The 14331-nt window shown below is 52.1% G+C and overlaps 3 protein-coding genes across 3 annotated transcripts; 2 read left to right on the top strand and 1 right to left on the bottom strand.

The window, feature by feature from the left end:
- Positions 1-507: 507 nt before the first annotated feature.
- SPSK_08612 (6-phosphofructo-2-kinase) lies at positions 508-2968 on the bottom strand (the record flags this gene model as incomplete). The annotated part of the gene is made up of 4 exons (XM_016735204.1): positions 508-1365; positions 1443-1604; positions 1673-2408; positions 2664-2968. The coding sequence occupies 4 exons, from the start codon at positions 2966-2968 to the stop codon at positions 508-510; spliced, it is 2061 nt and encodes a 686-aa protein (XP_016588209.1).
- Positions 2969-9086: 6118 nt separating this feature from the next.
- Positions 9087-10944, top strand: SPSK_08888 (uncharacterized protein; the record flags this gene model as incomplete). The annotated part of the gene is made up of 2 exons (XM_016735474.1): positions 9087-9487; positions 9582-10944. 2 exons carry the CDS (start codon positions 9087-9089, stop codon positions 10942-10944), a joined length of 1764 nt encoding a protein of 587 aa, XP_016588208.1.
- Positions 10945-12953: 2009 nt separating this feature from the next.
- Positions 12954-14305, top strand: SPSK_09270 (ribonuclease HI; the record flags this gene model as incomplete). The annotated part of the gene is made up of 3 exons (XM_016735846.1): positions 12954-13236; positions 13325-13865; positions 13945-14305. 3 exons carry the CDS (start codon positions 12954-12956, stop codon positions 14303-14305), a joined length of 1185 nt encoding a protein of 394 aa, XP_016588207.1.
- Between the last annotated feature and the right edge of the window lie 26 nt (positions 14306-14331).

Raw genomic sequence — 14331 nt, 5'->3', positions numbered from 1 at the left:
GTCTTGGTCAGTATTATACGCAGGATGCATCTGTGGGGCCCAAGCTGCCAAGCGTTGGCGTCCAAAAGTTTCATAATCATTTCAAATCCAAAAGTACAATTAGATATGTCTGATGTCCAAAAAAAATTGCATTGTTGTTTGCATTTGAGACAGCCTATGAACGCCGTTTGCGCCTATCTTTGTCGCTGCATAGCTTTGAGCTGTAATATTAAGCAAAATCCCCATAACCGTAGAACTCTCATAACAGAACATCGGTAAAACTTAAAAGGCAAATGCAGAAGAAACAAACAAAAAGGCTGCAATAAGAAGCAAAAAAGGAGGTAAGAAGCGTTGGATAGCAAAGGCAAAATTTGAGCATTGCTTGCCAGCATGTCGTGTTATGTGGGACGTTTTCATAAAATGCATAGCTCATACAAGTGCTGAGCACAAGCTTGGTGTTAGCGTTGTGGTTGGCGTGTCGTGATGGGACGGTGCTGGTAAATGGTCGCTTGAAGGCCAAGCTTGCGTTCAGTTGTTTCGGTCAAGCGTTTTCTGTGGCTTGTAGTCCCGGACCTCATCAAACCAGCCCTGGGGCTCGTTGTAACGATACGCGTGGAACTCAATACCATATGGCTTTGGGTGAATGGCAAAAAGCATCCCCAGAGGGACATCCAGGTCCGCGATGTCCTCGCGCGTGAGATCCATGAAATAGGCCATCAAGACGCGGCACACAGAGCGGTGGCTGATAATCAAAACGTGATCTGAGACACGCTCGACCTCCCGAACCATATCGCGCAGCCGGTTGATGACTTGTAAATACCCTTCGCCACCGACACCTGGGTAGATGTATTGCAGTTTGTCGTGCTGACGCTTTTCGTACTCGTCCGGGTGCTTTGTCGCAATCTCTTCATATGTCATGCCCTCGAACGTGCCAGCATTCAGTTCGTTGAGCATCTCCCACGCCTTGACATCATAATCGTCGTCGGCCTCAAAGTACTCGGCCGTTTCTCCGCTGCGCTTCAGCATTGATGTCCAGACGCAAAAGTTCTTTTCCTCAAGGTCTTGATTGAACTCGGGATATGGGGGCGTGTGATCTCCAGGCTGCGGTGGGAAAGAGGCGCGGGCAATTTTATTTTCCTGTTCCACGACCCATTCTTTCCGTTTTGCCGTGATAAAGTTGTACAGCGCCATCCCGTAATAATGGCCTCGTTCGGTGAGATCCGAGTTACCACCGAGCTTGCCTGCGACATTATCCAGGCTCTGGCCGTGTCTTGTGATCCAAATTTGTCTTGGAGACAAATTGAACGTTGTCAAGTAGGACGCAATGCCGCTGGCCAAGAAGCCTCTGAGGCGGTGGTGGACAATTTTTCGTCCCACATCAATGATCTATTTAGCAAGTGGCACTGGTGTTAGTCAAGAAGGGTGCTTCGCGAAAGATCATAGGTTGTGGATGATTGGCTTACCTGAATGTATTGCCAGTCGTGCTTTTCCTCGTATTCACCGACTGGCTCGTATGCACTCTCGTAGGCCTTGACACGGGCCTTGAAGTCTTCCAGAGACTGCACAGGGTCCTTGTTCTTGTAGTCAGGGCCCGAGAGCTTGAGACGCATATTTGCCTCCAACAACTGCAAGGGTACCACTGTTAGTAGTCCGCTGAAATTTTTTTTTGGTGGAAACAATTCGCACAACTCACATTTTCGTCGTTGCAGATACTCTCAATAAACAGAATGTTCAGTTTTGGCTCCCGCCGTTTGATGCGATCAACCAAAAGCGTCCGCCGATGAATGGTGCTATTTGTGGCATCCAAGACACCAACAGATCCGTTTCCGTTGAGCAGATAGTCAATGAGCTCGTCGAGAGTCTCCAGAGCGACCTGTTCCCGAATCTTGGATGCAGTCTCGTTTTTCGGATCAAAGAACTTGGCGGACTGGTCCATGTGGTTTTGCTGATCGCCTTGAGTGCCTGCAGTTTCGGCAGAGCCGTTGAGATCGAACGTCGTGGGCTCCTCGATTTGAACAGCATGAGTGCCATTTAACAAAATCGACGCAGCCTCCTGAACGGGGCCATCCGCCTGTCCGTTAGGGTTGAGGAGCGACTGACGGTGCTGGGAGGTAGGCAGCGACCTGCCTCTGGGCGAGGAAGAGGATGGAGGCATAACTCCGGCGGCAATGCGTCTCCGATTTCCAACGTTGAAAATGCGCGTGTTGTGCTGTTGCCATGAAAGGTATCGCTGAATCTTCTTTGTAATGTACGATTTACCTCGTGCAGGCAAGCCGACCATGATGATGACCAGCTTCGCGGCAACATCACGGTCGGGGATGCGGCCATCGGGCGAGACTTTGGACCGGGTCATGCCCGGGATGTTCAAGGACGTCGCATGTGGCCGGACTCGCGGCGTGTGGCTGCCCGAGTTCTGTCTCAGCGGAGGACTATGACGTAGTGTGTCAGCAGGAAATAAAACGCTGGATGCGGGTCGTCGTACGCAGGCTGGCAGGGTTGTTTTTACAACGCCTCCCCAGAAGCACTCCACAGTCGACGTAAAGTTGGCAAAAATAGAATACCACAGGGGTGCGAACATTTGCTCTGCGAGCAGCGTGTGTGGGAAGAAAGAAAAGCAAGGTGACGTAAACAATGTATGGGTGTGAAGTGGACTGTTCCCATGCAACGAGGCTGTTGGCACGTACATTCTCGGTGACCCAGGAGCGGTCGAAGCATTGCTCCGTGCGTAGGGTGATTCATAATGTGGGATGTTTGGCCTGCTGGTTGGAGGTCCAGCGGTACCATTAATGTTGCTTGGTGGTGGGAGCGAGTCGGTGGTGCCGTTGTTCAGGGACTTCAGCGCATGGGCGAGAGAGGCCTGTGGAGGAGGTAGAAGATGGCCATCTTGTCCGTGAGGTTGAGGAATTGGCGGGTGTTCTGTTTGGCGAAGTTTGGGAGACGAGGAAGTGGAGGAAGTTGAGTTCGTAGCTGAAGCTAGATGCGTGCTCATGACAAGCTTTGCCAGCGAAGATTGCTGGGATTGTTTTCTGCGAAGTTGGTCTGAAAGTCGACAAAGCGAGAGTCGACGGCGCGCAAGTCAGCAGACTGGGTTTTCAGTAGCTACACAAAGGCACGAATGCGACGCAGGAATTGTGGTTGAAAGTAAAAAGTGTGCGGTGTAGCTTGAAGATTTGTGGCAATGAGGCGACGCGGGCAAGGTGGGTTATATGTCAAGAGTGAGATGCAGACGCGCCTGCCCCTGTAAGACGAAAGACCAAGAGTACGACAGGACTTTGCTCGTTGGGGATAAACGTGCTGTGAATCGATGTTGGGGACAACTACAGCATAACATGAGTCGATTGGTGAAGTGGAGGAAAGAAAGGGGAGACCGGACGGGGGAGAGAGAAGATTAGGAGGAAGAAGGAAGTAATAAACAAAGAAACAACGGTCTTTCAACGACTTCGACACAAGTGACAGGGGAGACAGAAAATTGACGGAAACAGAGAAAAAGAGGTATGGGGTGGTCTGGCGAACCTGTATTCTGATTCTGGCCTGTCTGGTCAGAGACAAAAGGAGGAGCTGAAAATGTGGCCGCCATAGAGCCAGCGCAAAGACAGCGTCAGAGCCCCAAGGCTGAGTCACAGGAAATCCTGGATGGCAGGTAGTGGAGAGACGGGCCTTCTCCTGGCCTCAAATCCGAACAAAGACTGTCCGCGGAAGTTCAGGGACGTCAGCCGCCGCAGCGGCCGGGAGCGTGGGCCTGGAGTCGATGTGGTTGCTCGACCCAGCTTTCTATCGCGTCGTCGATGGTCGTCTCCAAGAGATTTTTTTTGTCAATCCTTTTTGTCAACTGGTTAGGAGCGCATTTGGCACTGGTCAATGCAAGTCTCCGCTGAACTTTTGCTAGTGCTGGAGAGTCGGTGCAATTCAGCGAAATGAAGAGCGCTGTGGCGGAGGAATGTTGAGTTGTCTGGGCGTGATGTGCGCCTGAGAGACGTAGGACACACAAGGCCACGGGCGTGGGTGGGGCGGTCGCAATGGAGAGCTGCTTGCAGTGGAGTCTGATCCGAGCGGGCGGCAGGAACTGTGGCTCAGTGGATGCAACGTCCAGTGGGGGGGAAGCCGGTTTTAAATGGTGCTAAAGGCCTGGGCAAGCGACAAGCATTAGTATTAGGTATTGGAGTTTTGTACTTGGTATTCGCGCATGAGGCGATTGGCCTGCGATAGAGGGGACGAATGAGGGCGGTAGGGAGGGACACAAAATCCGAGACGCGAGAAAATGATGGAAGAAGAAAAAAGAGGGAGCGACAATTGGGATGTCCAGCAGGGAAGATGGTTAAAAAAAACAGGCAAAGTTGGTTGAGAAGGAAAGACAGAAGGCGAGATACATACTCTCGTTCCTGCCTTGACTAGGACGGTTTGGCTGATTGCTGGGAGGGAAAGAGAAATAAGAGAGAGAAGGCAAGTACGCCACTTCCCCAAAAGTCGGTTTCCGGTTTCGCCAGGCGACGCAAAGGGAAAGTATGCAGGACAGAGGCCGATCAATGCGAGAGGGATAGGAAAGAGGCAAGAGAGGAATTCAAGTCCGGATAACCACAGCTGTTGCTCTTTCTCCCGCTGGAGACTTCTTTTCGTTCAGTGTCGGGCAGTGAGACTGATGGTTTCGGCTGATGTTCGTCTTTGTCGTGGGTTTCGCGTGTGTTATTCGCAGTGTCTCATGTTCTCCTTTGGGCGGTTTTGTTGGGGTAGCGAGGAAGGACTTTTGAATTTTTGGCAAGAGCGTTGCGCAGCAGAGGTGACTTTGAATTTGCAGGGACGGTTGAGGGAAAGTGCCCTGTATAAAACCAAGACACAACAGACAAAGAAGGCAAGATCGGACGTCGCAATGAGAACAGAACGGGAAATAGCAACGGACAGATAATGGCAAGACGGCAGACCTGCCCAGAAAAGATCAGGAATCAGCGTAGAAGCAACCTTTGCGGCAATCTCGCAAATAACGCCTTTTGACAAAAGCCCCGTAAGAAATGGGTGTCACACTAGATTACAAAAGTCCTTACACCGTAATGCGAAGCGCTCGCTTCCTTTACTTTTTTATTTTTTAAACCTCACCTTACATTTTAGTTTTGGAGAAACTTGCCTCCCGCTTGGTTCGCGCCTGCCGTGAACGGCGTCGCACGAAAGAAGAAAGAAGTGGCAGTTTCCCCGCCAAGCTCACACAGTATATTTACACTGAAAAATACGACGTACAAATACGTAGGACGGTAGAATTGCCTCTAGCTTCCTTCAGTGGACCGCTACTCTCTTTCAGTCTCGCTGTTTCGGTGTCTGTTGTCCGTCGGCGCTTCTGTGTGTCAGTGGCGCCGGAGGTGTGGTGAGTGATGCGGAGAATTGGAGACAGGGGGAGGATTGGCGTCTCAACCTCTTCTATTCCCCATCCTCAGGGTTCTGCCAGCGACAAGCGGCTGATGCTCCAACGGGACAACTTGCTCCGTGGCTAAAATTCACAGACATCTGCGAAGTTCGGAGGGCGCGATGGCTCTTTTCTGCTTGTTGGGAAAGGCTAAATCAATTAGCGCCTTTTTGGACGAGACATTTAGGGCCGCGAGGGCCGCTAAGGAGGAAGGTCACAGAGGCATGGAAGAAAGTGTGACAGAAGAACAGAGTGAAGGATGGAGGGCTTCGTTTTGATGGAACGCTATGCGGTCGGCAAGAGATGGCCAACGACTGCCCAAAACGACAGGAAAAGGCACAAAAGAGGAGAAAAGTTGCTGGCCTAGCCAAGTCAAGGAAGGAACGCCCGCCGTCCAGAGACAAGGAACCTAAAAACGTGCCGAAGAGGACTTGCCGCTGTGGGAAATGTTGCACCTTCTGTAAAATACGAAGTTGGGAAGGTGGCCCTGGGCAAGCACTGGGAAGACAAAGCAGGAACCACGTTAGACCTACCACTGCCGATTGGGGAAGTAGCAATATTATGAATCAGGATGAACCGACAAAGTGATACTGGACAACCGAAGTCCACCCGCTGGTATTTGTTCCACAGGAGGCGCGAGCCCACTTGCATCTGAAGCTGTTGCTTATTCCTCACAGGCTGCCATTATGCTCCCGCAAGTGTCACCGGAGTTATGTTCGGGGCAAGTGCTGTAGCGGTGCGTCGCGACGCCCTGGCATACGCCGCGTTTCCCTAATGGTGGTTTAGTTACAACTTCGTTTGTCCGAATTGCGCGGAGAAAGTCCTACGCCAGCACGCGACAGCTTCAGTGAGCCTCGTTCTCGGATCTCCGGGAAGCCCGCCTCAAATGCCTCTTCCATTGCGAAGTAAAACTTACAATTCTTGGCGATCCGCCCCAGGCAAGCGAGTTTCTAAACTTAGGCGAGAAAAGATAATCTTGGTGACGACTGTTTACACCATCTAAGACGGCGATATATGTTGCACCGCACTGCTTTCAACAAACTGACGTCGCGCAGCAGGTGAGCACAAGATGGCCTGCTTAGTGCCGTTGAACAAGGGACATTTGTATATACGTCCAAGCCTCAGAGCCCTATTTTCGTCGTTACGTGCGGCCTTTTGGGCGCTTTCCGACTCTTCCGTTCAGCGTATCCCATTTGCTTTCCCTTGAACGAGAGGCGGTGATGAATGAGACATAACTTTTCATGTCCGTGTTGAATGCGAAGGTGATCGGTGGCATGAAGTTGCTTCTGGCGAGAGGCAACGCGAATGCTGTGAATGCGACAGGAGCATTGCATGAGCTTCGCCTCTCTCTCCTCCGTCCATACGTGATGTTCAGTTCCGGTCAGTGCCCCCACGCCGCTCGTCAGATTCCTGTTCTGGAGCTACCTGCGTTACATTACGCTGGGTAACTCCCCATTCAAACACACCTGCACAACTGCGCGGAATAAAGAAGTGATATAAACTATGCTTGGCAGCCCGGATATAGCTTCTAGTTTAAATGATAGAGGCCCTTTTGGGGCACGTTGCAGCTTACAAGACGAGCCAGGTTGCATCCCACCCAACTGAAAGAGCGCCCACAATCACATGAACAGGCACATCATGCAAGAGATTGTGTAGTGTTCCACAAACAGTACACACCACCCTTTGAAAGCTCGGCCCGCCTGATGGAGATCGCAGGCGTCTCACGATAGGCACCGCTCAGACTGCACTTATTTGGTCGCCTAGAGATATGCATCAGACGTGGTGACATGAGCCAATAGCTGGCTTATTGTACCCCCGAACGTGGGCTTTTCGAAGCTAGCCATAGGTCTGGTAAGTTATGCTACATAAATCGGCAAGGAGCATGCATACTGTTTCCCACGCCATCACATTTCATAAATATCCCATTCGGCCTCTTCCACGCGCTATTTGCCCCGTTGGTTTGGTATCCTCGTATCTCAAAAAGATACCAGCCAAGCCTTGCAGTGGTCCCACCATGCTACGGCCGTTCGCCTTACTTTGCTGATAAGGTAGGTTTGCAAACATGCAGCACAAGTCTTTTACGATCGAAGCGCTGCAGCACTTGTACTGGGCATCCTGCAAACACGCCGCATGCATCGCTATCAGTTTGCCGGAGATCCCCTTGGCGAAAGAGTGCTTAGGTTTCCCAGTTCGGATATCTTCAGAGTAGCACAAAGTGCTCAGCACAAGCCAAGAGACATATTTACTTGGCTCGCGTAGGAAGAAAAGGCCACTCAGCAGATCCTTGCGTCGTAGAGCCAAGACAAGCTCGGGAATTTGTACCATATTAATCGTCAAACCCGGAATGCCATCCTCAGAAAGATGCTTTAAAATCAGGGGCAAGGTTGAGTCCAGCTCAGGGTTCCATAACCACAGTAGGATGTTTTTATTATCAGACGCATTTTCTAATACTCAGGTAAAGAGACAAAGGGGGAAATGATAGGAAAGACTGAGATAACGAAACTGTGAAGCTTGGCTCACTCGAGGAATTATTTTCAACAACAATAAGAAGACTTACTTGAAATTATGTACGTGAAAGGCAGGATAGCCTTACCAGAGCGCAGAAACTCTAGTATTTATGTTACGGCGGAAGGCTCTCGTAAGGAGGCTTGCTGAGCAAACCGACAGACATGAGTCGCATGAACAAATGCAACCTAAGATCGACAGCCTCAGCCTCGCGTTGACAGGCGCTAAAATAATTGGTAAGTCTTAAATTCACCGTAGAGGTCCGAGGCTGAGACTTTCATTCGGCTCTTATTTAACCGAACTTCAAGAGAGTCGTCACCACAGAGCATCCAAGGCAATTGCAATATGAGCGCCATATCGTATCATGATTCTAAATCATGTGTAACAAAGGGCAACCTTATTACTCGACTGCCGAAAGCGCAGGAAGGATGTTGTGTTTGCTGTCCGGTTGATATGGCCCACTTTTATTTCTGCTTTGCGCAAAGCTACCAATAGTGGGAAAAAATTCATTGTGACGAGGTTCACAGCGAATGCTCCTTCTCCTTTTGATACCTTCTGCCACTCGCACCTTCCTGACTGAATCGACCTCGTGCACAATCGCTCCTTCCACTCTTGCACTCTCTCATACAGTATTTACACATAACAAGGCATGACCTGCGATTTCCCCGATCAACGCTTCCACGCGGCAAAAAAAAAAATCCACCGACAGCAGTGAGATTTAGAACTGGAAGCCACCCAGATTTTATCACATACAGGAACGGAAAGAAGGCACGCTCCACCTCGTCACGATCTTTTCATATTTCCTCTAATTGCGTTGTACGCAGTTTGATCCTTCCGGTTCCTGCTACAACTACATCGTTGGCACCTGCTGCCTCAGGGTTTGGGTTACCGCCTAGTCTGTGTCAGCTGGCCCTGCCGACAACGTCAACGGCCCACGAAAGTATCCCACAAGTCTGAGCCAAGAGGCAACCGCCATGTCCAAGATTTAGGAACTCTTTCTCGGCGATCCTTTCTTCATCCTGAACACTGCGTGCGTGTGGCCATCGTCTCCAGGCCGACCGCCTTGACTGGGTGTCGCTATTTTGAACTCTCATCTGCTTCTTCCCTTCCTTTTTCTTGTCAGTTGCCTTTAAGGTGTCATTTCACTCTTTCTTTCATCACTTTGCTTCTCTGACTCGCCTGCCTGGGCTGCTTTTTTTCCCCCGACGTGTGAATGCTGGAAAAGCAGAGCAAGCATATCGAAAAGGGGGGGCACGGAGACGACGACTTGAATAGCATCGGCGACGGTGACGGCCGGAAGCGAAAGAGAGACGGAAGCACCGGCGCTGAGACTGATATTGAAGCGGACACAGACACTGCGAAACCTCATAAAAAGCAATTGGAGCCCCTTGTCGACACTACCAAAAAGTTTGAGCTTGCTAAAATGAACTGCCGCGCGAAACTGAGCGAGATTATTGAGGGCCAGGAGCCCGTCACTAAGAGCCTCATTCCGGAGCACATTGAAGATGGCGTCCTAATCCCACTCAAAACGACTCTTGAGCTGCGTGACGATCACCAGTGCGGACAAGTTCTGATAACCCGGACGCCCATCCGCTCTACAAGTGCAGTCATCAAGTAGGTGCATTCCCATTCCAACGACTGTCGTTTGTTTGTCTGTTATTTTGTAGTCTGCCGAATAGAGATTCCTAACTCGCGTTGTACGATTTAGCCTCCTACGTGACCTGCTTCCTGAGGAAATTGTTAAGGGCATGCCTCATTTGCGGCGGTGTGCGAAGCCTATGGATCTTCCAGCGCACCTCAAGACCCAGTTCATGAACGACACGGCTGCGAGCAAACAGATTCACACCGGCAAGTCGAATTGGGTTTATGTTCTTTTGGGCCTGGAAGCCACTCTATCGCAAAAAGAAATGGCAGAGGCATTGTCCAAGGTGGACGGGTTCGAAGAAGGCGTCTTCATTGCATCCATCCCAGTACCGCTCCTGGCCCCAACATCGCAAATCCAAGCCGCTTTGTGGACCAGCCAGTTCTGGCCAACCATGTACAGAAAGAACAACCCTTTGGGACCACATCCTAGCCTGGTGATCCGCGCTACCGATGAGATTGTGGACGACGCCCCGATCTGGATGGCCCTGGCGAACGAAATGGCCGTCAAGTCAAAGGAAACCGGCCTTGGTGAAGCCATGGGTGCCTGTATCGTCTACCGTGGAGACGATGGACCGCGTCTGGTGGCCGTTGCCGGCGATGCCCGCTGGCAACACCAGCACAAGTCGTCCAAGACGGGCAACCCGATGGCCCATGCTGTCCTCCGTGCCATCAGCATGGTGGCACAGAAGCTGGTTCGCGCCGAGAAAAAGAGCCAGAGAAGAAAGAGTGTGTCAAGTAATGCTAGCGTCACCACCACCACCACCACCACCAACGAGAACGAGCCACCGTCGAAAAGTGCGTCCGTGCCGCCCGTGGTGGTTCCGACCAGCGACAATGGTGCTATCCACAACGCCGAGAGCAGCGTTGACAGCATGGAAGTAACACCTCCGGCAGCCACCGAGGACGTAGTCGTATGTCAGGTGCATAACGAAGTACAGGATCGTGTGCGAGACCGGCTGAGTCGCGGTCGTGACCGAGGGCACGCTGGCCATCGGCAGCGATTGGAGTTTGAGGTATTCAAGGATAAGCCGCTGCTGGAAGAGGAGGAACGCGTCTTTATGGAAGAACACCCGACGCCGGACGGCTATCTGTGCCATGGCCTTGAGCTCTACGTCACGCATGAGCCCTGCACTATGTGCTCGATGGCGATTCTCCATTCCCGCATGGGCAAGGTCGTCTTTGCCAACCGCATGCCTCTGACTGGTGGACTCAGCGCCGAAGACCGAACCTTGGTGCCGAGCTCGACACCCGACGTGCCCTATTCGACCGATACCCAGACTGGCACGGATATGGATGGCGCAGGCGGAAGCACCCATGGTCTTGGCCTCTTCTGGCGACGTGAGCTAAACTGGAGCTTTTTGGCCTGGGAGTGGGAGGCTCATTGCACCTGCAAGCCCCTGGACATGGCGCCCACGACGCATGCATAATAGCACGGCCAGAGGCCGCGGTGCAGCCACGGCTATGGCGTTTATGATGAACGACGTCTATTTTCTTACTTGTTGCGAAGTTCTTGCATTGCAATTGTCTTTCAATTGCTCTTGGTTTTCTTTCCCTTTGCTCACCATTTACAAGTGAAGGATGTTCTCATTGCGAAGTGGAGTTCGTTATTGGTCCCTGCTTTGTTTTATAAGTCCCTGTCTCCTCAGACGCTTTGTATCCGACGAGAAGAGTCCAATTGTCTTTATCCGGGGGGGTCAGGCTGCAAGCTCAAAAGTTGGCGTTCCAGGCAAAAAGGCAAACTCATTGTTCAGCTGGTACGGTTTAGACGGTGGTTTTGGAGGAAAGACCTGCATTCTTTTCAAACGATGCGAAATGAGATGCCATAGATACTGAAAGCTTTAATCAAACGATATATGCATGAAACATAGTTTGTAGTGCCAACCATGATGATCCATCCAATACGCGATATGACTGCACAAGTAATGCTGTGATAAGACCAAACTTGGATGATCACACATGGAGCATCGTCATGTGAGTGTCACGTGCACAATACTGAAAACGAAACTTGTGAGGATATTCTACATCCAGCGTCCTGCATAAGACAAATGGAGCGGCATGCAGAATCTAGACAAAGACTGACAGGCACTCTAGACTCGTGAACGTAGTCACCCATATCGTTGAGGAACTTTGGTTTGAGCAGGTAGGGCAAGTCGCACTGCCAACTCCCCATGCCTCCGCACCCTATTTCAGGCGCAGGAACAACAGGTACCGGAACTTGATGTTTGATTTCATCGCTTGATGAAGCTCAAATTTTGTCCTTTTCTGACTAGCTTCACGGACTGTGCGCAGGAGGGGGGCAAATGTCGGACGTGTTAGGAAAAGGAAAAGTGATGGGTGACGAGTTTGGGAGGCGGAGGAAAGAACGGAAACATACACCCAACACCCGGGCACGGTTTGGATGGACCTCCAGGGCAAGCGCCTTAAGCCAGGGCAAGGACCCCCCCCCTCTCTTGTTCCTTCCACATCCGTCTCCTGGCCCTCCCGCCCTTACCAATGAGCAACTAGTGATCAACTCACCTACCATTGACAGGCTAGGAAGTATTCCCTTTCAGCTTCTAGGCCAGTTTTTACCCCCCCCCCCCCTTTTTCTTCCACCTCCTCTCATGCAACACCACTCCTCCTCCTTTCCACCCTCCCATCTCGTTTTGGAACCCCCCCCCCTCCCAGTCACTATACTACTTTGGTAGACACTCGCTTTCTCCTCTTTCTTTCGTTTGCGGCATATCCTATGGAATCCTTTATATAACCCCCCTCCTCTCGCTCGGCCCATGATCTAGCCTTGCAATTACCTTCACTTGTACCCTCTGTATTTACGGTGGCGTTTTGACGACTCTGTTTCGCATGTCTCGTTCCACGATCCGACATATGACGGCGAAAGTAGCCAGACGACCAACCCCAACGCCATAGCTCCAGGCTCCTTGCAAATATCCACTTAAAAATTCCAGTAACGAAATCCATCCAGACGTAAATACGAAGCGAACTTGCTTTCCTCAGCTGCCCAAATCGACATCCAACGGCGAATGATCCACAAAGACGTTCCACGGAAGCTCTTACAAGCGATTACCCTTTACACGCCATTTTCATAGCGGCTTAGCTATTTCACTGCTGCAGGCGATTTGGGGGGTTTGGCCAGCTCGTGTCCTGCCGCCCATTTACTGGATTGCCGCTGCAAGCATCACGAGGCTCTCAACACTCGGACGAATAGATACGACAGCTACGGTGACGCTGACAGCAAACAGCAACCAACGCAGCAATAGTGGTAGCAGCAGCTAGCAGCGTGTTTCGCAGCCGCCTTACACCCTCTGCGACTTTGGCTACCACTCGCGCACGCGCCCGGCTACACTCCGGCTACATCGGCCTCCTGTACACCCAAACCGCTGTTACTGCTACTGCTCGGCCTGCGTCTGCTGGAGGCAGAGGTCTTGTCGCCCGGAGAATGCCTTCTGCGGGCCGCAAGAGCAAGGCATCCTCGACCGCCGCCGCGTCCACCTTTGCCATCACCGGCAGCTCCACGACGCCCGTCCCCATTCCCCCAATCGTTGCCCCAACGCGCTCGATGCCGACGGCACCCGCCCCCAAGGCTGCCGCAGGGCGGAAGCGGAAGCTGGACGATAAGAATGCACAAAAGTTCTATGCCGTCCGCGCAGGCGCACGGCCGGGGATCTACTTGACGTGGCATGAATGCCAGGCCCAGATTGCTGGCTTCAAGGGAGCACAGTGTGAGTCGCTGCCGATCACTTCGTCCCATGCCTCTTGTTTTTTTTCTTTTACGCTTGACTGCTGACGCATCCGGCCCGTTTCGGACAGACAAAAGCTTTGTTACTCGAGAACAGGCCGCCGCGTTCGTTGCGGGACTCAATCCCGAAGGCGGCGCTAAGGACAAGGGCGAGCCCCGATTCTACGCCGTTGCGATCGGCAAATATCCCGGTATCTATACAGACTGGTCGGAGGCATCGAAGGCCATTGTAGGAGCCAAGGGACCCAAGTACAAGAAGTTCCCTACGCGACAAGAGGCGGCGGACTACATCCGCATGTATGCCAACGAGGAAACCCGCCAGGCTATGCGTGGCATGGGCAGCGGCACAGCCGCTAATGCAAATGCCCAATATGAGGACAACGAAGATGAAGACGAGGACGAGGACGAGGCCGAGGACGAGGACGATGATGCAGAAGAAGACGCGGCACAGATCCTGCAGCCGGCGACAAAGCGTTCGAAATCGGGCAACAACGCGGCCCCTGCGAGCTCGACAGCCGTCCTGGACATTTACACCGATGGCAGCAGCTTGGGCAATGGCAAGAATGGCGCCTCAGCAGGCGTCGGCGTTTTCTTTGGACCCGGTGACAAGAGGTATTTTACCCGCCAATCTGACAAGACCGCAAGACTGAACTGATCTTTGTTTGTGCTCACCCAACCTCTCATTGTACAGGAACATCTCGGAACGGCTGAAAGGCCCGATGCAGACAAACCAGCGTGCTGAGTTGACGGCCATCCTCCGCGCCCTCCAATTGGTGCCAGTGACGCAGCCGGTGCGTATTTTCTCCGACAGCACGTACTCGATCAATTGCGTCAGCGTGTGGTACAAGAGCTGGGCAAGCAACGGATGGAAGACACGCGGAGGCGATCCGGTCATGAACCAGGACCTCATCAAGGCTGTACGGACATTTATTGATACCCGTGACAAGTCCGGCACAATGACCATGTTTCGGTGGGTCAAGGGCCACAGTTCGGACTCTGGAAATGTGGCGGCCGACATGCTGGCCGTTCAGGGAGCACGCCAGCAGACATGACCCGGCATTGTCTCAGCTGGTTGGGA

The sequence above is a fragment of the Sporothrix schenckii genome (assembly GCF_000961545.1).
Source record: "Sporothrix schenckii 1099-18 chromosome Unknown Cont44, whole genome shotgun sequence".
Taxonomy (NCBI): Eukaryota; Fungi; Ascomycota; class Sordariomycetes; order Ophiostomatales; family Ophiostomataceae; genus Sporothrix; species Sporothrix schenckii.
This window is presented reverse-complemented; position numbering and strand designations above follow the sequence as displayed.